The following is a 27,686-nucleotide window of genomic DNA, read 5'->3' as shown; positions in this document are numbered from 1 at the left end:
AACATGTTTTTATAAGATTTCTATTTTCAAGTTTTTCTCCCTTCCTCCCCTCCATCCCCCCTTCCCCAAGACAGCAAGTAATCTCATATAGGTTATATATGTACATTAACATTAAACATATTTCTGCATTAGTCATGTTGTAAGAGAAGAATCAGAGCAAAAAGGAAAAAACTCAAAAAAGAAAAACAATAACACCCAAACCAAAAAAAAATAGTATGGTTCAATCTGCATCCATATTCCACAGTTCTTTTTTTTCTGGATTTGGAGAGCCTTTTCCATCATGAGTCCTTTGGAACTATCTTGTACCATTGTATTCCTGAGAAGAATCAAGTTCATCACAGTTGATCAACACATAATGTTGATGATACTATGTACAACGTTCTCCTAGAGACCTATAATTCCTTTTTTTTTTTTTTTTTGTGAGGCAATTGGGGTTAAGTGACTTGCCCAGGGTCACACAGCTAGTGATGTGTTAAGTGTCTGAGGCGGGATTTGAACTCAGGTCCTCCTGACTCCAGCGCCGGTGCTCTAACCACTGTGCCACCTAGCTGCCCCAAGACCTATAATTCTTAAGAAATCTCTGCCTTTTTTTTCAAGGTTGGTTACTTTGGCTTTTTTAGAAGTCAAGTATTCTTTTAATATTGTTTCCTTTTGTTTCTCAGTTGTAAAATTTTACCCCGTTTAAGTATTTTTGGTATTCTAACTTGAAGCGCTTATACTTATTTGAAGAAATTTTTGTGTTTTACACATATAATATTAATTTTTCTTGCTCTATTATTTGTTTTTAGTTCTGAATTGAGAGCTATGGTTTCTGACTTTGATTCATTCCTAATTTATTATTTTGAGATATTTCTTTCTTTCTTTTTTTTTTTTTGAAACATTCCAAGGGCAGCCAGATGGTGCAGTGGATAAAGTAATGGCCCTGGATTCAGGAGGACCTGAGTTCAAATCCAGCCTCAAATACTTAACCTTCATTGCCAGGCAAAAAAAAGAAGAAGAAGAAGAAAGAAAGAAAGAAACATTCTAGATTTTCTTGCTGTTGTTCCATGTTCTTTGGGAGAATCTGCAAGAGTCATCTCCTTCACGTTTAAAACACTTGATCAAATGCTTTGGTTTATGATGTTTTAATCATTCTTTCTTCTCTTTTTATCCTCTTCTCTATTGGTTAATATCTTTGTGAGGTAGGTTTTTATTCAGGCTTTTTTTCTTGAAAATTGTAAGTTCTGTTTTTTTCTTTTGTAAAGGGCTCTCTGAATATGGCTCACATGAAGAGGGAGCGTCAACCAGAGAGTTATACTGTCATTGCTATTATTCCTATAGCCAGACTCCAAATCATAAGTCTGCTTACAATCAATCAATCCATAAACATTTATTAAATGTCTACATGTGACAGGCACTATGCTAAACTCTGGGGATACAAAAAGAGGCAAAAGACAGTCCTTGCCCTCAAAGATCTCACCATCTAATGCTCACTGTGGCAGGTGTATAAAGATGCATGGGGATAGGCTTACTGGATGAAATCTCTATGTATTTATATTGCCCAGTGTTGATTCTTTAGGCTTTTACTTTGTACTAGGGTTCTGTCTTCTTATCTTGTGGATTCAACTGTTAATTACTCTATATTTGGTACACAATTCCCTTGTTTTGAGGTTTGGGTTTCAGAGAATTTTATAGAAAAGAACCACTCTGCTTATCTTACTTGTCATGCCAAGTAATTCATTTTACAGAAGATGAATCCAGAATCCAGAAAGGGAAAATGACTTACATTTTTTTAGTATGTCTTGTTTATAATTGTTGGGAGAGAGAAAGAGGGAGTTTATCAGAACACATACTTCTGACCAATTGATTTCCTTGAAGTCCACTTTATGTAATAAGAGAGAAAGGGATAGAGAAAATTTATGGTCTTAAACAAAGTATAAAGAATGGCTTACATTTTATTACCTCTTTGTGAGTTATGAAATTTTCCTAATTAAAATCAATGGAGTTAAAGGACAGCTAGTTATTAGTTGGCAAAGGATGGGTCATGTCCCCTAGTAGTCCTTTGAAAAGTGAAACAGACCAATGAAGAGGAAATTAATACAATTGATAGGAGCCATTTTGTCCAATATTTGGCAATCTAAATGAAATGGATGAATATCTACAAAAATATAAATTACTCAGGTTAACAAAGAAATAATATACTTAACCCAATTTTAGGGGAAAAAATTAAACAAGCTATCAATGAACTACCTAAGGAAAAAAACTCCAGGACCAGATGGATACACAGGCGGATTCTACCAAACATTTAAAGAACAATTAATCCCAATATTATATGAACTATTTGGGAAAATAAGTGGAGTCCTACAAAATTCCTTTTATAAGACAAATATGGTACTGATACACAAACTAGGAAGAGCCAAAACAGAAAGAAAATGATAGACCAATTTTTCTAATGAATATCAATGCAAATTTTTTCAAATAAAATACTAGCAAAGAGGTTACAACAATTTATCACAAGGATCATACACTATGACCAGGTGGGATTTGTACCAGGAATACAGGGCTGGTTCAATATTAGGAAAACTATCAATATAATTGACCATATCAATAACAAAACCAAAAGAAATCATATGATTATCTCAATAGATGCAGAAAAAGCCTTTGACAAAATATAGCACCCATTCCTATTTTTTAAGAAAACAGCACTAGAGAGTAAAGATGGGAAATTAATGCTCTAGTATCCAATTTTAAATCTCACAATAGGAATAAATAGAGCTTACCTTAAAATGAAAATTAATATTTATCTAAAACCATCAGTGAGCATTATCTGTTCTAGAGATAAGCTAGAAGTTTTCTCAGTACAATCCAGGGTTGAAACAAGGATGCCTCTTATCACCTATTATTTAATATTGTACTAGAAATGTTAGCTACAGCAATGAGAAGAAAAAGAAATTAAAGGAATTGGAATAGGCAATGAGGAAACAAAAGTATCACTCTTTGTAGATGATATGATGGTATACTTAGAGAATCAACTAAAAAATTACTTGAAACAATTAACAACTTTAGCTAAGTTGCAGGATATAAAATAAATCCACATAAATCATCAGCATTTCTATACATGACCAACAAAGTCCAGCAGCAAAAAATAGAAAGAGAAATTCCATTTAAAATAACTGTAGACAATATAAAATACTTGGGAGTTTACCTGCTAAGACAAAACTGTAAAACACATTTTCACACAAATAAAGCCAGATCTAAACAACTGGAAAAACATGAATTGCTGCTCATGGGTGGACTGAGTCAATATAATAAAAATGACTATACCACCTAAATTAATCTATTTAGTGCCATACCAATTAAACAATCAAAAAATTGTTTATAGATTTAGAAAAATCATAACAAAATTCATCTGAAAGAACAAAAGATCAAGGATATCAAGGGCATCAATGAAAAGAAATGTGAAAGGTAGTCTAGCAGTACCAGATCTCAAACTGTATTATGAAGTGGTAATTATCGAAACAATCTGGTACTAGCTAAGAAATAGAGTGGTGGATTGGTGGGATAGAATAGGCATGAATTAGTAGTAGTAGTAGTAGGCTTCCACCAGTCGAGGACGACCATGGATCAGCACCTTGAAGAGCCACAGGCCACAGTGTGGCTGTGCAGTCCAATATGGGAGCCGCAGCTCCTGCCGCAACGAGGACATCAGAAAACTGCACTCTGTGTTGCCCGTCAGTTTCATGTGGAATTTTACTTTATTGTGGCATGAAATCCTCATGGACCACAAGTCCATAGGATAAGGCTTTCCTGATGCCCTAGAAAACCAAAGTGTTGTTCAGCTATTTCAGTTGTGTCTGACGCCTCATGACCCCATTTGGAGTTTTCTTGAAGATACTGGAATATCCCTTTCCCTCTCTAGCACATTTGCCCTTTGCTTTTCCGGCACGTTTTACAGATGAGGAAACTGAGGCAAACAGGGTTAAGTCACTCATCCAAGGGTCACACAGCTGGTAGGTGTAAAGCCAGATTTAAACTCAAGAAGATGAGTCTTCCTAACTCCAGGCCCAGCACTCTATCCACCTCACCAGCTAGCTGCCCATAGAAATCCAAAGTAATGAAACCCAAGTGTTTAATCCCTTTTTTGAAGCCCCACACCTGTTTGAGGATTTTCTGAGTTTGCCTGGTTTTGTTTGTATGTTTGTTTGTTTTTTGGTAGACAGGTTTATGAATTATCCTGTTTTATGTAGACTGGACTGGTTTTCCTTTCCGGAGGTAGGAGGATTGTTTTCAGGCTCATTTTGGGTTTGCTTTTTTTGCTGCCTAAGACATAAGAGGCCCAGCCCACAGGAAATTGGAGTTGGAAGTTTCATCAGAGCTGCTACTGTCCTGCTGGTAATGACCTGACTTGAACTGTTACCACATTGATTGTGAAGGCATATGGTAGTAATTTTTTTTATCCAAATTACTAACTTCTTAACCTTAGGAATTATATCTTTTCTTCTTTTTTCTTTCTTTTTTTTTTTCAGGGCTATGAGGGTTAAGTGACTTGCCCAGGGTCACACAGCTAGTACATGTCAAGTGTCTGAGGCCAAATTTGAACTCAGGTCCTCCTGAATCCAAGGCCAGTGCTTTATCCACTGTACCACCTAGCTGCCCCTATATCCTTTTTAATTAGCAAAGTATTTTTATTGTATTTTTGGTCCACAAGCATTCTACCCCCAAGCTTGAATCACTTGTCTGGCCTAGGTTAAATCTGGCCCAGAAAATCTATATAAAGAGACAGAAATCACTAAGAAAAGTTGAGGCTGGCAAAAACTAGCATTTCATGCATGCACCAGTACTGAGGGAATATAGCTCAATCTCTGAGCACCATCTTGTAGCCTAATCAAATATAACAACTCAACAGGTCCAGGGCTCTATCCACAAATGCCTGGTGGATGAGCTGAGGCAGCCAGAACTTATGCTGCCACCTGGTGGCCCAATAAGATATAACATCCTGAGTTGAGACAAAGCCAGTTTCCTAGTACTTTTCTTTTCTTTTTTTTTCTTCTTTTTTTTTTTTAGTGAGGCAATTGGAGTTAAGTGACTTGCCCAGGGTCACACAGCTAGTAAGTGTTAAGTGTCTGAGGCCGGATTTGAACTCAGGTCCTCCTGAATCCAGGGCCGGTGCTCTATCCACTGCGCCATCTAGCTGCCCCCCTAGTACTTTTCTAATGGGGCTGCTAGGTAGTGCAGTGGATAGAGTCCTAGCCTTAGAGTCAAGAGGAACTGAGTTCAAAATCTCACCTCAGACACTTACTAGTTGTGTGACCCTGGGAAAGTCACTTAACCCAGATGGCCTTAAAAACAACAACAACATCCTGAGCCATCTCCAGTCATCCTGATCTATATCTTGCTACTGGACCTGGATGGCTCTAGAGGTGAGAGTGAGGTTGGTGATCTTGCACAGCTCACTTAAATCCAATTCACTGCAAGTCATGATATCACCCTGACATCATAGTCCTCTTCAAGAATAAAGGACAAACAAGCTTTCCCAGTAGGTGTCAAAGTGAAGCACATTCTATATGACACCATGAATCTCCATTTCAAACTACTTGCTTTAAAAAAAAAAAGTACAGTAAATTTTACATGTTACTTTCAAAACTCTCCTGCTTGTCTGTACTCCCTTCTGAACGTCACTCTGTTCTCTTCTTGAAAGGTTTTGATGAATCTCTTTTTGAACATTATTATCACTAACCCCTCCCCCATTAAAAAAGAAGAGGAGGGGCAGCTAGGTGGCACAGTGGATAGAGCACTGGCCCTGGAGTCAGGAGTACCTGAGTTCAAATCCGGCCTCAGACACTTAACACTTGCTAGCTGTGTGACCCTGGGCAAGTCACTTAACCCCAATCGCCTCACTAAAAAAAAAAAAATTAAAAAAAGAAGGGGAGACTCTTGTAGTAAGTAAGCATAGTCAAACAAAAAGTATCCTTGTGACCATATTCTAAAGTATATATCAATCATCTTCTGCATCCGTGCTCCATTACTTCTCTGCCAGGATGTAACATGTTTCATCAAATGTCTTCTGAAGATATGATTAATCATTGCATTGATCTGAATTCTTAAGTTTTTCAAAGTTCTTTTTCTTTACAATATTGCTTTCCTTGTATACATTGTTCTCCTTCCCCCCCTCTTCCATTTGTATTGGTTTATTCTACTCAGGATTCTCTGAAATTGTTCTTTGTTTTTTATGATGTAATAGTATTCCATTACATTCATATTCTATAATTTTTCAGCTATTCATTAATTGTATAAAAGGTGATATAAGAATCCCAACCCTCTTCTTAGATTCTAATTCTTTGCTTTTCCTTTATCCCCCTTTTGTCTCCACTATCAAGAAGTTTGTTATGTTTGTAACTATCTTCCCTCTCTGGTATTACCTTCCCTCTTAACTTCTCCCCCTTAGTATCCCTGCTTGTTTTCCTGTTGAATATGGATTTCTATACCAAATGTGTGTGTGTTTGTGTGTTTGTGTGTTTGTGTGTTTGTGTGTGTGTTCAACCCTTATTTGTCCATTTCAAATAAGAAAAGTTCATCTGATGCCCACACACCTCCCTCCCTTTTGTGTTTGTACACTATTCTCATGTGCCCCAATTGTGGAAAATAGCAAGCTATACCCCCTTCATCTGCCTTTCTACACTAAACTGTTCTTTTTATTCCTTGTTCCTTTTCTCTCCCCTCTTCAAACCCCAAGAAGGAACCAATTGACCCCCCAGGACCCCTGTATTTTTTTTAATTTAACTCCCTCAATAAATACCCTATGAAAACATTATGGTTCTAAAGGGACACTTGCTTCTTCTCTCCCATTTGAATATTAGCACCAAATTGTCATACAACTCTTTCTAATTGCTCAAATAAATTTACCTTTCTAGGTTTCTCTGGACAATTGTATTTCTATTTCAGAGTTCCTACTTATCTCTGGTGTTTTCATTAGAAAGGCTTGAAATTCCTCAATTCTATTAAACATCTTTTTTTTCCATCTATAAAATTATACTCAGCTTTGAAGAGTAATTTATTCTTGCTTACTTAAAATAATAGTTAGCATTTATGTAGTGCTTGAAGGTTTGCAAATACTGCATATGCTACTTAATCCTCCCAGCAACCCTAGGAGGTAGGTTCGTTTTACAGATGAGGAAATTGAGGCAGTTAATAGGTAAATAAATATCTTTCCCAGGATGACACAGATCATGAATATCAGGGGTAGGATTTGAACACGGGTCTTCTTGACTCCACAACCACTGTACCACCTAACTGGTTGTAAATATAATTCTTTTTCCTTTTGGAATATTATATTCTAACATTTCCTCTCATTTATTATAGAACCTACCAGGTCTTATGTGATCCTGGTTATAGTTCCTTTGTATCTGAAGTGCTTCTTTTGCAGCATTTTTTTTTCTTTGACATGGGAACTTTAGATTTTGGGTATAATATTACTGGGACTTTTCCTTTGGAGATACCTTTTTTAGAGGTTATTGATGGATTCTTTCCATTTTTATTTTACCCTCTTGTTCTAATAGATCTATGCAATTTTTATTTATGAATTCTTGAAATATGGTATCCATTTTTTCAAAATCAAGATTTTTAGGGAATCCAATGATCTTAAATGATCTCTTCTTGACCTGTTTTCCAAATCAGCTTTTTATATTAAACAGTTTATATTTTCTTCAAATTTTTTCACCCTTTTGATTTTGTTCTAACGTGCTTGCTATTTCATGGAGTCATTGATTTTAATTTGGCTTATTCTGGTTCTCAAGAATTCCATTTCTTGGATAAAGCTTGCCACCATCTTTCTAATATATTTATTTTCCTTCCAATTCTTTCATCCAAATAATTTATTTTACTTAGCTATTTTTTGGTCTCTCACTTCATTCTTCCAGGTTTCATGTCATACTTGTAGAAAATCCTTGAATTTGTTATAAAGTAATCTCTCTTTTGGGGGGTGGGAATCTAGAGTTTTATAGTAATTTATTATAATGGCAAGGGTTTTCTTTTATTTACTCATTTTCCCAACTTTAGTTCCTGAATGAGAGATTTGTGCTAGGGCCAAGGCTCCACTCTCTGCTGCACTTTTGGGTGAGGGAGTATCTGATCAATAGCATCTCTTCCAAACCTTCTCCTCTTTTTTTAAGTCACCTACACCAACCATACCTCTCCTAAACACTCTCTACTCTCTCAGCTTTTTCATGATACTGATCTCCTGGTTTTCCTTCTACATGTCTAGTCACTCTTCAATATTCTTTGTTGGATCAATATCCATGACCCACTCCCTAAGTTCCCCCAGGATCTGTCCTAGGTTTTCTTATCTTCTGTCTACACTATCTATCTTGGTAACCTCATTAGCTCCCATGGCTTCAATTATTATCTCTATGCAGATGAATCATAAACTCAATAATCAGAGTAACAATAATAATAATAATAATAATAATGGCTAGCATGTATATAGCAGTTTAAGATTTGTACTTTACAAATATTTTCTCATTTTATTCTCACAACAGCCCTAGGAGATAAATGCCATTATTATCTCCATTTTACAGATGAAGAAATTAAGGCAGAAAGAAAATAAGAAATTTACCCAGAGTTATACAGTTTTTAATATCTAATGCTAGATTTGAACTCAGGTCTTCCTGATTCCAGGGTCAATACCCTATCCACTGCACCACCTAGCTATCTCAAGTACATATCCAACCCTCATCTCTCCCCAGAATTTCATTAGCTCCCATTTCATTAGCTAAGTAATATCAGTCTGTTAGACGTCTCTGCCTGTATGTCTTATACATATTTCAAACTCAACATGTACATAATTCATTATATTTTTTTCTAAATGTTCCTCCTCTACTAATTTTTTTTTGTTTTGTTTGTTTTTGCGGGGCAATGGGGGTTAAGTGACTTGCCCAGGGTCACACAGCTAGTAAGTGTCAAGTATCTGAGGCCGGATTTGAACTCAGGTACTCCTGAATCCAGGGCCGGTGCTTTATCCACTGTGCCACCTAGCTGCCCCCCTCTACTAATTTTTCTATTTCTTTTTAATATACCATAATCTTTCTAGTCACCCAGATTCACAACTCCATCATCATCCTCTACTCTTCTTTCTTCTTTAGCTCTCATAACCAACCAGTTGTCAAACCGTGTCAATTCTACCTCCACAATATCTTAACATCTGTCACCTTTTCTCCATTCACATGCCCACCACCCCTGTTCAGACCATTGTCACCTCTCACTTGGATTGTTTAAATAGCTTCCCAATTGGTCTCCCTTCCTCTAGACTCTTCTCTCTCCAATCCATCTTCCCCATAGCTACTGAAAAAAAATCTTCCTATGACATAAGTCATTGCCATGTCATTTCCCCGCTTAAAGCTTTTTAGTGCCTCTCTGTTGAATCTAGGAGGGGAAATGAACTCCTGTATTTTGTGTGTAAAACTATACTCTGGCTGCAGATTATTTTTCCAGACGGACTTCACATTACTGCCAGAATGAGCTCCACCTTTCAGTCACATTAGCCTATTTATTGTTCCCCCAAATGGTTTTCCATCTTTCATATGCATGACATTGCCCAGGCTTGGAATTCTTTCCTTTCTTACTTTATAGTTTCCTTAAGTCCCAGCCCAGGTTCTGTTTCCAGTGAGAGTCCTTCACTGATTCCCCCTTTATTTTGTATAGGCTTTGTATTTACTTGTCTATGTATACATTATAATACCTGCACCTAACAGTGCCTCACATAGGGCAGGCATTTAATAAATGCTTATTGAATGTGAATTAGAAATCCTCTGGTCCAATGCCTTCTTATTTAATTACAGTGGAGGAAAAGTCAGTGAGAAAAAAATGACTTCTCTAGGGTCAGAGTGCTGGGTGGTATCCATCCCGGAACATGAGACCCAAGCTCCTAGCTTCTATTCTGACATTTTTTTTTTCCATTATACAATCTTCCTCCCATCCTTGTGTTTTGGGAAAAAGCAGATGCAAAGACTGTCTTTAGCATGTTTGCAGAGTAATGATGGTGGTGGTGGAGAATAACTGTGGATTTCATTCAGAGAAAGGAAACGTCTCAAACTGGTCCCACCTGAATGCAACCCAGATTCAAAGGAAACCCAGCTTTTTCCACTGCTGCCTTCCCCTGGCATTAAATCACTATTACACAGGATTTTCCCAGGAAGGGATTTTAGGAGATGTAGTGAAAACATCTGCTGAATCAAAGAGAAGTTTTTAATCTGAAGACAACATTGATCTATTCCCAAATTTACATCAATGTCCATTTTCACTACCTAGAATCATGATGTCCTGGAGTTGGAAGGTACTTCAGAAATCATCTGAGTCAGATCTCCCTCTAAAGTCCACAACAAGAGTTGATTGGTCATCCAGACTCCACTTCTTGAATACTCCCAGGGATGGAGAACTCACTATCTATTCAACAGGACAATAGTTCTGGGATCTTGTAGATTTAGGCACATTATTATTATTTTAATATATTTACATATTCCACACCATGATATATACTATAATAGATAATAGACTGGAACAAATATATTAAATTATATTATGTATAATTCTATATTATGTGATAATAGATCTCTAGATCTCTCAGTAGAATATATAAGCTTCACGTTTTTTATCTTTCATTATCACTTCATGACCAGCACACTTCTTCTGCCGATTATACATTTCAAATAATACTTTTCTTTTTTTGCCACTTATCCTTAATTGTTCTCTGTTGGCAGTATGCTCCAGCCTATTCACATTCACCACACATCTTTTTACTGTTGCCCTTTGGACATCTAACAACTTTAATCAGAGATTGTGATATTCCTTGCTTGACAGCCTTATGGGATCACCCAAAGAATATTAGTGTCAAAAAGATGGATGTTTGTTTCAGAAAGGAACAGTGAAAAATCCAAATGGAAAAAGGATTTCTTATAGATGGGAAGGGTTGGGATGACATTATTTGGGTTGCCTCAACCCTTAGAACATTGTTGAATCTCCTAAATAAGTTTCATAATTGCTTTTTGAAAAAAAGGAGTGAATTAACTATAACCATCTGTACAGAAAAAAAAAAACAAATGGATGATAAATTACTAGTGTCTTATTTATGATATGAAGTGGGTCCCATAGTATTGGTCCATCAGTTCATATCTCTTGGATGGACTTTGTGGATGAGCCCAAAATTAAACTTAATAGAAGAAAAGAGAAAGCTATCTTATCCCTGGGAATTTGCACAGTGCTTTTTAAATAAAATCACAAACCTTAAAATGCTATATAAATGCTACATATTATTATTATAACTCTCACTTCATTCAAATGATTGTTAAAAGAAATTTCTTTGCAAAGTTTATCTGTAATCATCTAAGTAAATATTTTCCCAGTGGGGCGAGATACCTGTTTTGGAGAAAAGGCAAGTTAAGGATTTCTGGCTGTAATGTATCCTCCCTTCAAAGCTTCCCCATGATTCCATGATATGCAGGAAAAGTTCCCATATCCAACATACGCAAGTATCCATAATATGCACTTAATCATCTACGTACCAGCCAAATTCTCCCATGATTTATATCAGACTTTTGGAAAATGGAAAAAAGGATGAATTAGGACAGTCAGCTTGGTTCACTGGAAAAACACTGAATCTGTAGTTGGGAGACTTGGGTTCACATCTCCAACCACACTCAACTTACAATCCTGTAACCTTTCAGATTCTGCATTTGAGAATGGTGCTCAGGGCAACCATCTCTTTAAAGAATTTCTTGATTGTCTCTCCTTTGAGATTTCATCATGATTAGGGGCATCTAGGTGGTACAGTGGATAAAGCACCTGCCCTGGTTTCAGGAGGACCTGAATTCAAATCGGGCCTCAGACACTTGACATTTACTAGCTGTGTGACCCTGGGCAAGTCACTTAACCCTCATTGCCCCACCAAAAAAAAAAAAAGAGAGAGAGAGAGATTTCATCATGATCTCCAGAAACTCAGCTTCCTGCAAGATCACATCAACTCTAAAACCCACATCTCCTCAGTACCTCCCTCCCCTAGGGCTCTTCTTACCCTCTGGTTGGAGAGGGTGAAGGGTAGACTTTGGACAGTTCCTTCCACATACTACATTTAAGGAAGATGCCCAGCACAGCCAAGTTATCACTTCCTATCTTATTGCAGGACTTCATCATGCCTCATCCCCAACCCCACATTGGTTTTTAGCTTCTTTTTAACAGGCTGTCTTCCCCCATTATATTAGGAGCTCCCTGAAAGCAATAAGTGTCTTTTGCCTTTCTTTGTTTCCCTAGCACTTAACATATAGTAAGCACTTAATAAATGCTTGTTGACCAAGTGACTGAATGACCTATGGCAAATTACTCATCTTTTCTGGGCCTTCATTTTCTAATGTGGAAAGTTCAGGCAATGAACTTGGACCAAGTTCATTTTTTCACCAGACTACATTCTAGACTCCATTATGCCCCAGAAACTCTGGGTACTAGATCACCTTAGCCCTGGAATTCACACCTAAGAGGTATTTTCTGCCTTTGCTGCCCCTCTCTCTGATTGGATGGCTCCTCCAAGAACCTCCCTTTAAGAAGGACACTCCAGCTGGCCATCTCTTCTTTTTTTGCCAGGCTGCAATTCAGTCTCTCCCATCAGGCCCAAGGGCCAGTATTCCTTTTATATATTATCTTCTCTAATTAGAAGGTAAGGTTCTTGATGGTTCTTTTTGCTTCTATTTGTATTCCCAATGCTCAGCACAGTGCCTAGCCCACAACAAGCACTTAATAAATGCTTGTTGATTTATCTTATCTAAGTAAATTCTAAGATCCCCTCAAGCTCTAAGATTCAATAAATAGGGTCTTATATACTGGTGACCCTGTATAATATGTAGTGGGAAGGATGCTGGATTTACAATCAGAGCATGTGAATTTTGAGTTCTAGCTTGAACACTGATGATCCCAGGCAGTTCATTTTATTACTCTGGGCCTCAGTTTCTACTCCTGCAAAACAGAGACATTCATTTTCGTACTAACTCATATGGCTTTGTGAAGAAAGATCTTATAAATGTTAATGTGACATCTAAATAGGAGCTATTATTTTCATTATCACTGAGGACTGTTAGCTTCAGAAGCTTAAATTCTGATACTTTAAGAAGTAAGCTTCCCAAACATACCAGTATTCTGGGAGGTATGGGAGTAATGGGGGGGAAACCAGTCAAATGGGATGTACCAGGGATAAAAATCATCTGTCAAAATGCAAATTAGTCAAGAAATGTAGCCAAAATGAAGTTGTTTTTTTTAACCTGTGGAGGGAGAACAAGGAACCACCTTATACTCCAGCCAACAGAAGCACTTTGACTAGTTTCATGAGTGAGTAGAAGAGCCAGCTTCCCGAGCTCATTTTTATAAAGCCCAGGACGATTCGACTGTACCATTATTAGCTCCTAACAGCTCCTGAGCCTCCTGACACTTCTTGGAGAGAAATGGCCCATCATGGACTTGGGCTCTTCATCCTCATCATTATTTTGCTCCTTGATCAAAGCCAGCCTGCCAAACTTAAAGCCAGAAAACACAGCAAACGTAGAGTGAAAGGTAACCATTTTCCTTCATATGTTAAGTGGTTCATGGAATGAAAGTGCTGCGAGGGAACTTAGAACATAGAACTTAAATGCGCTAATGCTGACTTTCTCTTCTAAGGTCTCTTCCAATTCTAATGTTCTATGTTCCAAGGCCCATTCATTGTTTTGTCTTGTTTTTTTCTTTTTCTTTTTCTTTATTTTAAGAAATAGTTAAAGGGGGGAAATTATCAAAGACTTAAGTCAAGGAAAAGGATCAAAATTTCTCTCTATTCCTTTCTACAGCCTTTAGGGAATTATTAGGTAAAAGTGATTCTGATGTTTCCTTGTCAGTTTTCCTTCATTAGTAACTGACCCAGAATTGAACATTTTCTGAATAATCAAAACATAGAAACAAGAATGGAATCAGTATCCAGACAGGACACCATATAAATATTGTGTTAAAAGTCATTTATGTTTTTTCTTTTCTATGACTATAAAGATCCCTTTCCTAGTATTCTATCTTTGTAAATACTAATTTGGACTTCACTATTTGTAAGCTAAATTTTTTTCTGAGCAATTTCATTTTTGCTAGTACATTTTCCTAAAGTCTAATTCCGACCCCTCTTGGTAAGAGAATGCAAGAAGTAGGCTGGAGGGAAAAGGAAGGGAAGGAAAAAGAATGAATGCAGAGAAAAATAGATGATGTGGCAAGTTTATATAACCACCATTTTGTCCATCTTAAAGTATCTTTCCAAAATAGTTACTGTTGCTAATGTCTGAGGCCAGACAGTGAGGATGCAAAGGGGTGTCTATGTGTATTTGTTAGTCATTTCTCTATGTATGACCAAGGTAGATGTTGTTTTGGCCCCTAACTTATCGTGGTTAGATCTCAAGGTTCAGTCTCCACTCCCAAAATGATTATTTTTGCAGTCTGTCAACATTAGACTGAAGAAACCAAGACTCCCAAGTGGGATTTCTTTGGGATAGGAACCATAATCATCTGGTACAGAGGAGGCTTTGTGGGAAGCCTGAAAGGTGAAAATGCCTGAGACTCAGCTCTGGAAAATTGGTCACTAGGACTCTAACTATATACTTTACACTACATGAATTCTAGACCACAGAGAATATCAGAGTTAGATGGGTCTTTAGAACATGCAACACAACACATAGTGAGAGACTAACTGGAGTGGAATTTCAGCAAAAGAAAGACCCTGCTTCAAGCCTTGTCTCTGCCATTTCTTAGCTGTGTGACCTTGGGCAAATTGCTTCTCCTCTCTGGTCCTCAGGTTCCTCACCTCTAAAATGAAGTTTGGAATAAGGCATTGCTTCCAGCTCTAACAGTCTATCAGAGTGTATCAGAATTGAAAGCTTAACTAATGGAGTTGGAAGGGACCTTAGATTATATAACACAGACTGTTAAATATGGACAGAAACTTAGAACAAGAACATGGAATGTCAAAGGTGGAAGGGACATTTTGGAACATTTAGTTTAACTGTATCTTTTTTACAAATGGAGACTCTAAGGCCTGGAGAGATGAAGGTACATGTCCACAGTACTTACCAAATTTCATGCCAGAGCTTAAATTTGTCTCTGCGTTGGCTGATACCCTGCTCAATATTCTTTGCATTATACTAGGCTGCCTCTGTTGGTTCAAATTTCTGACAGGGTTTTTTTGTTTGTTTGTTTTGGTTTGGTTTGTTTTTTTTGGTGAGGCAATTGTGGCTCAGTGACTTGCCCAGGATCACACAGCTAGTAAGTATCAAGCGTCTGAGGCCTGATTTGAACTCAGGTCCTCCTGACTCCAGGGCCAGTGCTCTACCCACTGCACCACCTAGCTGCCCATTGAGGCCATTTTTTTTGGTTTGGTTTGGTTTGGTTTTTTGTCTTGTTTCTTTGTTTGGATTTTTTGTGTGGCAATGGGGGTTAAGTGATTTGCCCAGCTAGTAAGTGTCAAGTGTCAAGTGTCAAGTGTCTGAGGTCAGATTTTAATTCAGGCTCTCCCTGAATCCAGGGCTGGTGCTTTATCTACTGTACCACCTAGCTGCCCCTCTGACAATTTTGATGTAATGGGAAGAACAATAGATTTGAAACCAAGAAACCTAGATTCCAATTTCAGCTGTACCCATTGTGAGCTCTGTAACACTGGATAAGTTCCGTTATCTGAGCCTCATTTTCCTCATCTCTAAAATTGGGGTAAAAATATTAGTTCCCATTTCTCTAGCACTTTGTAGTTTGCAAAGTGCTTTCCTCATGACACCACTTTGAGTAGAAGGATTCATATTCCCATTTTACAGATAGATAAACTGAGTTTCAGACAGGGAAAGTGACTTACTCAGGGTCACCTAGGTAATTTAGGATACTCAGATCTAGCTGTCCTGATTCCAAGTCCATGGATCTCTTTTTTTTTTTTTTTTTACAACAAAGACTACTACAACAAGATTAAATAGTACCCATGAGCCTTACTGAGAAAGAAGAATTCTATTACAGGTAGAGTGGATTGAGAGCTAGGCCTAGAGTCAGGAAGACCTGAGTTCAAATATGGCCTTAGACACCTACTAGCTGTGTGACGCTGGGGAAATCATTTAACCTTGTTTACCTCAGTTTCCCCATCTGTAAATGAGCTGAAGAAGGGAACTACAAATTCCTCTGATATTTTTGGCAAGAACCTCCCACACTCCCAAAAAAGGGGCGAGGAAGAGCCAGACACGACTAAAGTGACTGAACAACAATTGCAAAATTACTGGTATTAGGTCTGAAACGTTTTTACTGTTGAGTGTTAAACAATAGAGCTAAGAAATATATATTTTGTTTTTCATAGATCTCATTCATAATTCTAGAAGGGACCTTAGAGATTGTCTAGTCCAATACTCTAATTTTACATACAGTAAAATTCAGGCACAGAAAAGGTAAAAGACTCGCCCATAGTCATACTACAAGTGACAGGCCTGGGATTTCATACCCAGTTCTCTGATTTGAAATCCAGAAGTATTTCTGCCATGCCACATGACCTCCTACTTGGCTGCATTCTCTAATATTACACACTTTTCCTTACAGGATTATGCAGAACTTTGTAATCTGGCTACAATTTTATAAACCAAAAGCACTCAGACCTTACTCAATAAACTCCAGTGACTCCTTGTTCCCTCTAGAGTCAAAAATAAGCTCCTTCATTTAATTTTTAAAAGCTCTCACAACCTAGCCCTAACCTATCTTTCCAGGCCAATTGGACGTCACTCCCCCTCTCATATGATATGATGCAGCCAAACCGATGTTCTCTCTGTTCCTCACACAGGGCAGTGTCTTTGCACTAGCCCTCTGCTTGCCTACAAAGCCCTCCTTCTTCTCTGACTCAGATTCCCTCTCTTCCACCAAGACGCACTGCAAGCACCACCTTCTACATGAAGCTTTTGCCAATCCCCTCAACCACTGGTGCCTTCCTTTTCTTATATCCCTATTCTTATATGTATTTAAACCTATTCAAAAACCTGCTACAGGCTGTGAGTAATCTATTTAATGAAAGATGTTGTACCCCAACACTAATAATAAAAATAGAACTGAGCTGAATAGTGGGGTTTTTTTTCCTTTTTTTTTCCCCCAGGACAATGAGAGTTAAGTGACTTGCCCAGGGTCACACAGCTAGTAAGTGTCAAGTTTCTAAGGCCAGATTTGAACTCAGGTACTCCTGAATCCAAGGCCAGTGCTTTATCCACTGCACCACCTAGCTGCCCCTGAATAGTGTTTTAACAGTCAGTCTGGTGTGGTGCAAAAAGGACAGGACTTAATCAGAGAACTTGTTTTGAATTCCAGTTCTGCTGTTAACAAGCTATGTAACCTTGAGCAAATAATTTCCCTTTTCTGAACCTCATTTTCTTCATCTCTAAAAACAGAAGGTTGGACTAAATGATCTCTATGTTCATTTTGAGCTCTAAATCATATAATGTAAGAATTATTCTATTTTTATGTTGTTATTTTTCCATTTATGCTATACATACCTATATATCTATAGCTATCTCTCTATATATCTATATAAAGTTGTTTATATATAAATATGTACTTTAACTTAAGTTATACATAAAAATATAATGAATATATGTAACACATGTATGTGGATATACACATACATGTGTATCTATAAAAAAACATATATACATCCTTGTTATCTCCTGTGTTATAACATAAACTCTTAGTCAGTAAAGATTGTTTCATTAGTTGTATTTACTCCCCCCCCCCAGTGCCTACCACAGTGCCAGGCACAAAAGAGAACAGCTATGTAGTAGAGCAGATAGCTGAACTTGGAGTCGGAAAGACCTGAATTCAAATGTGACCTCAATCACAGCTAACTATGTCACCCAAGGCAAGTCATTTAACCTCTATCAGACTCAGTTTCTTCATCTGCAAAATAGGGAATAATGATAGCACTTACCTCCCAGGGTTGTTGTAAGGAAAAAGTCAGACAATATTTATAAAGCGCTTTGCAAATCTTAAAGCTGTACATAAATGCTAACTATTAAATACTTGCCAGATGAATGACAGTAAAAAGCACACTGCCTATTTCAAAGTGTTGTTGTGATGAAAGCAATTCATAAACCACAAATCACCACAGAAACGGGAGTAGATAGTATAGTTATTATAGGTCATGCTCCTGGCCAAGATGTAGATTGGCCCCAACTGGGCTTTGAGTTCTCTGACAGTCTTGATAGAGCTTTATTTAAACTTTGTTATGTTTCTCTGTATACAGCATTATGTTCTGTACACAGAGGGCATATAATAATTGTAATACATTTAGACCTCTTCTGAAACCTGCTACAAGCCATCAGTAATCTGTTTAATAAAAGATGTTGTACCTCAACACTAATAATAAAAGGATAATAATAATAGAACTGAGCCAAATAGTGTTTTAATAGGCAGCTTGGTGTAGGGGCCAAATTTAATATAGGGAGAGTTAATTAAATGGCTCACCATAATATTGGGGTTCAGAAAATAATGAGGGACCTCTAGGTCCAAAGTTTCCTCTCCTCCTGACTGCCTTTTTAGTTATTTCTCCCAGGCCAATAAGAAAGGAGCTTAACAGCCTCTTTTCCACAAACAAATCAGGTTTTATTTAATGGGAATAAAATACACAGCAAAGGTGAAATTAATAAAGTCAAGGACAAAGGAATAGGGAAAAAGGGAAATGCATAATCTCCCTGGCTTGCTTTCAGCTCAGCTAATTCAAAGGGCTGGATTTAACTCACCACCAGGGGTCCATAATTTCTATGGGAGTCAGCTGTTCAGCCTGTAGTCAGCTCTGAATGCTCTTCCAAGGCCAGAGAGAGACTGAGAGTGTGTGCTACTTCCTGTTGGGGTCCCTTTTTCTACCTTTTTCTCCCTCCCCCAAAGGGGAGGTCCTTCAAGTAGTGTAGTGCAAATAGCACAGGATTTAATCAGAGAACTTGTTTTGAATTCCAGTTCTGCTGTTTACTAGCTATGTAACTGTAAGAAAATAATTTCCCTTCTCTGCACCTCATTTTCTTCCTCTATAAAAAGAGAAGGTAAGAATAAATGATCTCTATGATCATCTCTTACTCTATATCATATAATGTAAGGATTACAAAGCACTCTCTATACATTATCACCATTTACTCTTCACAACTATCTACCATTAGGTAGCTAGTGAGAATATTATCACTTTTTACAAAGAAGGAAATTAAGAATGATAGAAGAAAAAGTAACACAACAACCCTATGAGGTAGGTATTTCTATTCCCATTTTAAAGAAAAGGAAACTAGGGGCAGCTAGGTGGTGCAGTGGATAAAGCACTGGCCCTGGATTCAGGAGGACCTGAGTTCAAATCCAGCCTCACACACTTGACACTAGCTGTGTGACCCTGGGCAAGTCACTTAACCCTCATTGCCCTGCAAAAAAAAAAAGAAGAAGAGGAAACTGAGGGTCAGTGAAAGAAAATGACTGCCCAAGATCACACAGCATTGCCCAGTGAATCAAAGTATCTTCCTTTGTGACTGACTGTTGGCATCTTTGTTCCACAAGACTACTTTTCAAACTTCTTATCTCGGTGTCTTATGTCTTTCTCATGTGCACAAAAGAAAAGACTGGCGACCTAAGAACGCAGGTGGAGAAGCTCTGGAGAGAAGTAAATGCCTTGAAGGAAATGCAAGCCCTGCAGACAGGTAAGAATGTATATCATGGATGCTTTGTTACTTAAAGGTACAAGATGTCACTGAAGATCTGGGATCAAAGGGTCACAGAATGTCAGAGCTAGAAAGGACCTTGGAAATCAATGAATCCCAGTGCCTTCCTTTTACAGATCTGTCTTCTTTTTCTTATTTTTATCCCCAGTGCTTAGCACAGGCACTTAAGAAGTACTTATCAGCTTCAGTGACTGACCACAGAGGACAAAACTATAGCTAAAAGATAAGAAGTGGCTTGTGGGGGCAGCTAGGTGGCGCAGTGGATAAAGCACTGGCCTTGGAGTTCAAATCCAGCCTCAGACACTTGACACTTACTAGCTGTGTGACCCTGGACAAGTCACTTAACCCTCATTGCCTCGCCTAAAAAAAAAAAAGTGGCTTGTGGTAAGTCACATGAATAGTAAGTAGAAGAACTCAGATTCAGACTCAGATCTTCTAATTTCAAATCTAATGATTTTTCCAATGTACCCACAATGGAGCAGCTAGGTGGTGCAGTGGATAGAGCACTGGCCCTGGAGTCAAGAGTACCTAAGTTCAAATCCGGCCTCAGACACTTAACACTTACTAACTGTGTGACCTTGGGCAAGTCACTTAACCCCAATTGCCTCACTAAAAAAACAAAACAAAACAAAACAAAACCAATGTACCCACAATGAATGAGAAGAGAGCCCCCCAAAAGCTGAATTGCTATAAAATCCTCATCATTTAACACCAAAAAGAAATAAATCTTTAAAAGCAGAGTTGGGGGGCAGCTAGGTGGCACAGTGTGTAAAGCATCGGCCCTGGATTCAGGAGGACTTGAGTTCAAATTCGGCCTCAGACACTTGACACTTACTAGCTGTGTGACCCTGGGCAAGTCACTTAACCCTCATTGCCCAGCCCAAAAAGAAAAAAAAAAAACAGAATAAGCATCTATATAGCATCTTCTATATGCTAAGCACCGACTATACTTAGTACTTTACATTATTGTCTCATCTGATCCTCACAACAATCCTATGAGATAAGAACTATTATTACAACCATTTTACAGCTGAGGAAACTGAGGTTAAGTGACATACAGAGGGTCACACGAGGGGTAAGTGTCTGAGGTTGGATTTTAACTCACATCTTCTTGAGTCCAGACCTAGTACGCTATCCACTGTATCATCTTTGCTTGTGCCTCCATGTAGTACTTTGTGGTTTGTAAATTGTAGCCTTGTCAAATAAGAAATACAAGAATTATTATCACCATTTTCTAGGTGAGGAAAATGAGGCTTAGCAAGGGGACCTGACTTATTCAAGGGTATATAGCTATTGAGTGTCAGATGTGGTATTCGAACCCGGGTCTTATGTCTCTAAATGCCTAGTTCTTTCCGTTGCTCCTGTCCAAAGATCCCTCATCACAGGCAAGGCAGAGTTTCTCTGGTATTTCTCTGTAGGCAATAACCTACAAATTAAGAGGTTGATTTAAATTATAATCAGTTTTTCCTCTACTTCAGGGCCTAGCTTCTGACTTCAGCCCCCTTGAGTGACCAAATAACTCACGGAGTGTCATTCTTTGGTAGTTGAGACCCCTCCATCTGCTTAGCTTATAAAACATTGTGATACTCATTAACCCACTGGAGTCTCATACCAGCTGCATGAGTAAGGCAGAGCAGGTACTATTAGTCCCAGTTGTCAAATGAGAAAAATAAGTCCTGGAGAAGGAAGGTGACTTAGCTCACAAATAATTACAATAGCTACTAGAATTGGAACCTAGGTGTCCTGGCTCCTACTCGAGTATCCTGTCCACTATACTAGGTGATTCCCTGATGTATTCAGGTTGTTGGGTTTTTGTTTTTTTTTTCTTAAGGAATAGGTATACAATTCAAAATAATGAAATAAAGTAACTCATTTAGTGAAAAAAATATGTATTAACTTACTATGCTTATGGTGGTATAGTATTTATCCCTGGCTCTTAAAGACTATTGCCATGAAGCACAAGCTCTGACAGGCTTTACCAAAATGCAAAGGCTTTGAGTAGGAACCTGGTATCATACGGTATGTTTTTCAATCAAGAAATGAATTAATAGAGGCAGCTAGGTGGCACAGTGGATAGAGCACTGGCCCTGGATTCAGGAGGACCTGAGTTCAAATCTGACCTCCGACACTTGACACTTACTAGCTGTGTGACCCTGGGCAAGTCACTTAACTCTCATTGCCCAGTCAAAGAAAGAAAGAAATGAATGGAAAGTATTTAATATGTGCTTTCTCTTTCTAAGGTACTGTGTTAAGTATTAAAAATATAAGTATTTAAAGTGGGACAGTCTCTACCTTTAAAGAGCTTTTTTTTCTGATAGGGAAGGGATCCTTGATTCTGGGGTCCATGAACTTATTTTAAATTATATATTTTGTTTTGTTTTGTGTTGGGGTTTTTTTGGTTTGTTTTGGGGGGTGGGGCAATGAGGGTTAAGTGACTTGCCCAAGGTCACACAGCAAGTAAGTGTCAAGTGTCTGAGACCGGATTTGAACTCAGGTCCTCCTGAATCCAGGGCAGGTACTTTATCCACTGTGCCACCTAGCTGCCCCCTTAAAATATATTTTGGTAACTATATTCAACATAATTGGTTTCTATTGTAATTTTATTTTCTGTATTTAAAATCATTTTTCTCTTTACAGTCTGCCTCCGAGGCGTGAAAGTACACAAAAAATGTTACTTGGCATCTGATGTCTCTAAGACCTTCCATGAGGCAAATGAGGACTGCATTTCCAAAGGTGGGATCCTGGTCATTCCCAGGAACAGTGATGAAACCAATGCCCTTCGAGACTATGGAAAAAAGAGTCTGCCAGGCATTAATGACTTTTGGCTGGGGATTAATGACATGGTCAATGAAGGGAAATTTGTTGATGTCAATGGTGCTGCCATTACCTTCTTCAACTGGGATCATGCACAGCCCAATGGTGGGAAGAGGGATAACTGTGCCCTGTTCTCCCAAGCAGCCCAAGGAAAGTGGAGTGATGAGTCCTGCCGGAGCAGCAAGAGATACATATGTGAATTTGTCATTCCCTAGAGGGTTCCTCTTGAACACAAAGCTTCCAGGTAGAATGTGATATCGAGCATTCCCATTGATAGATGCTGCTCATCCATATGATACAGAAAGGCAAAAGTGGAAAACCAAACATCCATGTGTGATTAGAACAAAATGGTTGGTCTATACAATTGATCACATATCATCCTATGTGTGACCTTGGAAATATCTATCCTGCAATATGCACATTATTAAAAATCTTCCTGTTGGGACTTACCTTGTCAAATATTTCAGCCACTGGCTGGTGGGGTAGCATTCAAAAAAAGAGTTTGAAGTCAAAACCATTGCAATGATTATTATTCAATAAAAGCATAATTGACAGTAAGGTTCCCAAAATCTGCCAGTCTCTGGCAGAGTTTGATCCAACTTCTTGAGCAATGCCATGGTAATTTGAGAGATAAGATTTCTTATAACTTAGGAGTGAAGAGAATTTGAGAAACCAAACAGCTTAATAGAGCTATCTAGAAATTATCCATTCTGATTGTCAAATCATGGCAAGAGCAATGCCTTTGGAATGGATGGACTTGAGTTCGAATTCTAGCATTAGTACTTACATGCTTTATGACCTTGTCTAAGTCACTCTAGTCACTTTAGCCTCAGTTCTCTCACTAGCAAAATGGGGCCAGTCAAGTTTGCATGGTCTATCTCATAAGATGAGGGAAGTGCTTTTTTACCTTAGAGTGGACTAAAAAATAAATTATTATTAGCTACTAGTACTTGCCAATCTTCACTGTCTAGTCTGTCTTGAAATTTAAATCTATGGATCTTTTTAATTGAGAAAGTCTGTTTGAAAAATTCCATCTAGTCCAACTTCTTCATTTTATAGAAGAAGAAACTAAGGTTCAGAGAAGGGAATTGGTGTGTCCAGGGTCATAACAGGTAGCAGTAAATGTTAGAGCTTGGATTTGAATTGTTATTTCAACTCCAAGTAAAGTGCCTTTTCCCTTGTACCCCAAACTTAGACAATTTCCAGGTATTAACTATTAAGTCATTGAAAAACTAAATTTCCCTGGATTCAGGAGGATCTGAGTTCAAATCTGACCTCAGACACTTGACACTAACTGTGTGACACTGGACAAGTCACTTAACCCTCATTATCCCACAAAAAAAACCCCAAATCTTTACTCCTAAATAAGAAATTGAAATTCTGGCTATCAGTTGCCAAGAAATATCAGTCTGATGGTCATGATTTCACCTCTCAGGGCCTCAGTTTCTTCATTTGTAATATAGGGATGCTTATGTTTGTACCATCAACTTCACAGGAAGGCTGAGGCTGGAACACCATGGGAACCTCCTTGTCAATTACAGTTCCCTTAAGTACTTCCAGTACTTTAAGCTTGACAAAGCATTTTCCTCATAGCAGTCTTGGGATATAGAGAGCACAAATATTATTATCATCTCAAGTTTACAGGTAAGGAAACTGAGGCCTAGAAAGAAAAAGTGATTTGGCCAGTTAAGTGATGGCATTAAGGTTGAAACTTAGATCTTTTGATTCCAAATTCAATGATCCCCTTGCTATATCAGGAAGCCTCCTTAACATATATCCTTGTGGTGTTCAGGCCACACCAGTCCAAACAGAATACAAATATCACTAGAAAAAGTGATAATTATCACCCCTATAGACAATGCCTGCTTCCCTGGTATTTCTCAGTAAGCAATTGAAGGTACTAAATCAAAATGTGTGCAAGGTAAGCTAATTGACTTATTTTACCACCATACCAGATATTCCCAAAACCATTTCAACACCTCTCATACCTTTGATTGCAATAATCAAGGAAAACACAAGACAAGAAAGAGAAGAATAACTACCATTTTACTAGGAAATTATGAGGCAAATCAAGCATCTGTAGAATGAGGGAAAATCCATTCCATTAACTTATCACCATTTAATCCAATTTCTATGACTCTTGAAGATTTACAAGAGCTTTCCTGTGAGGTCGATGATGCAAGGAATATTGTTTCAGGGCCTTGCTTTTTAAAATGTTGCATTGAATGATCATCATTTTGCAGATCATAGAATTTTGGTCAAGGTTATACAGGTAGTACCTAACAGATTCAGAAATCCAAGCTAAGTCTTCTTATTCCAAAGCCAATGTATTTTGCATTTATCATGATGGGTATACTAATGGTTGGAGAGGTGACATCAGGGTGTTCTGGCGAATGCTTAACAACCAGCTCAGAGATTGCAGTACACATAATACACATTTAAGTTTAATCTTCATCATGAACATTTTCTTCATCACTTTCTTAAGTCTGGAAAATCAACAAAACAATAAATCAGGCCCTGATATATATGTTTTCTGATGTCCAAGATGTAAATGCTCACACTGAAAATCTGACAATCAATTCACCTAAGCTATAGCAGCTGGCTCCAGCGTAACACTGGGTATAATAAGATGTCAGTACTCTTAGCTCCAAAAAGTGTTAGAACCAGGATCTTATAGGATCATAAAATAAGAGCTAGAAGGCACATGAAAGGGCCTCAAGTCCAACTCCCTCATTTTATAGATGAGGAAACTAAAGTCCAAAAAAAATGAAGTGACTTGTCCAAGGTCACACAGATGGCATGTGGTAGAGCCAGGGTTAGGATCCAGGCCCTTTGACTCTAAATCCCACTGTCTTTTCTTTTTTTTTTTTCCTTTTTTCTTTTTGGTGGGGCAATGAGGGTTAAGTGACTTGCCCAAAGTCACACAGCTAATAAGTGTCAAGTGTCTGAGACTAGATTTGAACTCAGGTCCTCCTGAATCCAGGGCTGGTGTTTTATCCACTGTACCACCTGGCTGCCCCAAATAAGGCCATTTTTTGTTTGTTTGGTTGATTAGTTGGGGTTTTTTTTGGTGGGGCAATGAGGGTTAAGTGACTTGCCCAGGATCACACAGCTAGTAACTATCAGGTGTCTGAACTCAAGTCCTTCTGAATCCAGGGCCGGTGCTTTATCTATTGTGCCACCTAGCTGCCTGAACCAATCCTTTCTGTGATTTTTTTTTTTGGCAGAGAAATGAGGGTTAAGTGACTTGCCCAGGGTCACACAGCTAGTAAGTGTCAAGTGTCTGAGGACAGATTTGAACTCAGGTCCTCCTGAATCCAGGGCCAGTGCTTTATCTGCTGCACCACCTAGCTTCCCCCAACTCTCTTTTTACTGCATCATGGAGCCTCTATTTGAATCTATATCTAAATGAACCTTCTATTTTAACCTGTCTCCTGATTCTGAGTCCACAACATTTTCTTCTAGACTGTGTTTAGCTTCAAATACTTACCCTGTACATAATGGACTATTTGTGCCTTTACCTGCATTAGAGCCTTCCCAACTATTGAACTGATCAGCCACAGTTGAACACACTGTACCTTGACCCCAGCATCTTGATGTCATTGGTCTTCTTCAAGTATGAAGAATGAACAACAACAGTGGAGTGGGAAGAAGGAGGTTTCTCTCTCTCTCTCTCTCTCTCTCTCTCTCTCTCTCTCTCTCTCTCTCTCTCTCCTGTCTCTCCCCCTCCCTCCCCCTCCCTTTCCTTCTCTCTCTGCCCATCTGTCTATCCATCCATCTCTATCTGTCCATCTCTCTGTCTATCTATTCCTGTTTTATAGTTATTCTGTACTTGAGGTGCATACTTACCCATTATTCATAAAGGAATCAAAATTCACATAGATTAAAAACTTGACTGAGAACTTTCTTTTTGTAATATTGAACTTTGCCAAACCCTGAGTAATAAACAGAGAGCTGAATGGGAACTTTCAGAACATCTACTCAATTCAATTTCACAAACATTTTGGTAAGCATCTACAGTGTTCAATGTACTATGATCTGACTCCACCATTTTTCAGAAGCAGAAACTGAAAATGAGAATGGAACGGACCTGCCCCAGATCACTCAGGGTCAGAGTATGGATTTGAACCTAGGTCTTTTGATTAGAGGTCCAGGGATTTTCTATTAAACCACACTGCCTTGAGTTGTTTAAATTACTTTCACATTCATATTCAAAGCTCTCATTGCTCATCAAAGTTCCATCAAATGCCAGAATCAATGATCTCTCACTTGATTTCCATCTCTGAACACCCAGACTATCCAGTCTATACATCAAACAGTCCATCTGCTGTCCATTTTTGCCCCATGGATTAGAGATCATAAATTTAGAGTTAAGAGGTATCTTTGAAGTCTTCAAGTCTAACCCTTCATTTTTCAGACAAGGACACAGAGGGATAGTGGGTTAAGTGACTTACTCAAGACCACACAGTAAATGTTTGAAGCAGGAACTAAGTCCAGGTCTTCTTCACTCCAAATCTAGTGCACTACCCTTTACACCACACTGTCTCTCTTGAGGTGCAAAAACTACTTTCATATTGACATTCACATTTAGATCTCTCACTGCTTATCACAAATCCTTCGAGAACCAGAAACCATAATCTCACACCCACAGTTTCCATCCCTGTTTGAACAACCAGATTTAAAAAGTTGCCATCCAGTCTGTAGGTCTGACAGCCCATCTGTTGTCTTTCAAGGCCCAGGATCCCATCCCATAAGAAGGAGATTCTCTTTCATCTGTGGACATATTCCTCAAATTATTTATCTATCTAAAAGTCATTTTAGGACTCAAATCATCAACTATATTCTGATTTGAAAAATATACTAATAATTTTCTTAGTCTAGGAATAATCCAAAATACCTTCTATCACTTCATTTAAGCATAACTTTCATTATATCACTCATGCAATATTGCACATCAAGGGGCAGCTAGGTGGCGCAGTGGATAGAGCACCGGCCCTGGATTCAGGAGGACCTGAGCTCAAACCCGGCCTCAGACACTTAACAATTACTAGCTGTGAGACCCTGGGCAAGTCACTTAACCCCAACTGCCTCACAAAAAAAAAATTGCACATCAGTATCTCTCTAGACAATATCTTGGCCCACAATTGCCTTTTC

At 38.3% G+C, this 27,686-nt stretch overlaps 1 protein-coding gene across 1 annotated transcript; it reads left to right on the top strand.

Annotated features, from left to right (window-relative positions):
- Positions 1 to 13,454: 13,454 nt before the first annotated feature.
- CLEC3A (C-type lectin domain family 3 member A) lies at positions 13,455 to 22,747 on the top strand. The gene is made up of 3 exons (XM_043980108.1): positions 13,455 to 13,563; positions 19,614 to 19,697; positions 22,356 to 22,747. The coding sequence occupies exons 1-3, from the start codon at positions 13,455 to 13,457 to the stop codon at positions 22,745 to 22,747; spliced, it is 585 nt and encodes a 194-aa protein (XP_043836043.1).
- The last annotated feature ends 4,939 nt before the right edge of the window (positions 22,748 to 27,686 follow it).

This window comes from Dromiciops gliroides, chromosome 2, assembly GCF_019393635.1.
Source record: "Dromiciops gliroides isolate mDroGli1 chromosome 2, mDroGli1.pri, whole genome shotgun sequence".
Taxonomy (NCBI): domain Eukaryota; kingdom Metazoa; phylum Chordata; class Mammalia; order Microbiotheria; family Microbiotheriidae; genus Dromiciops; species Dromiciops gliroides.
The sequence above is the reverse complement of the archived record's forward strand: the minus strand, read 5'-3'. Positions and strand labels throughout refer to the sequence as shown.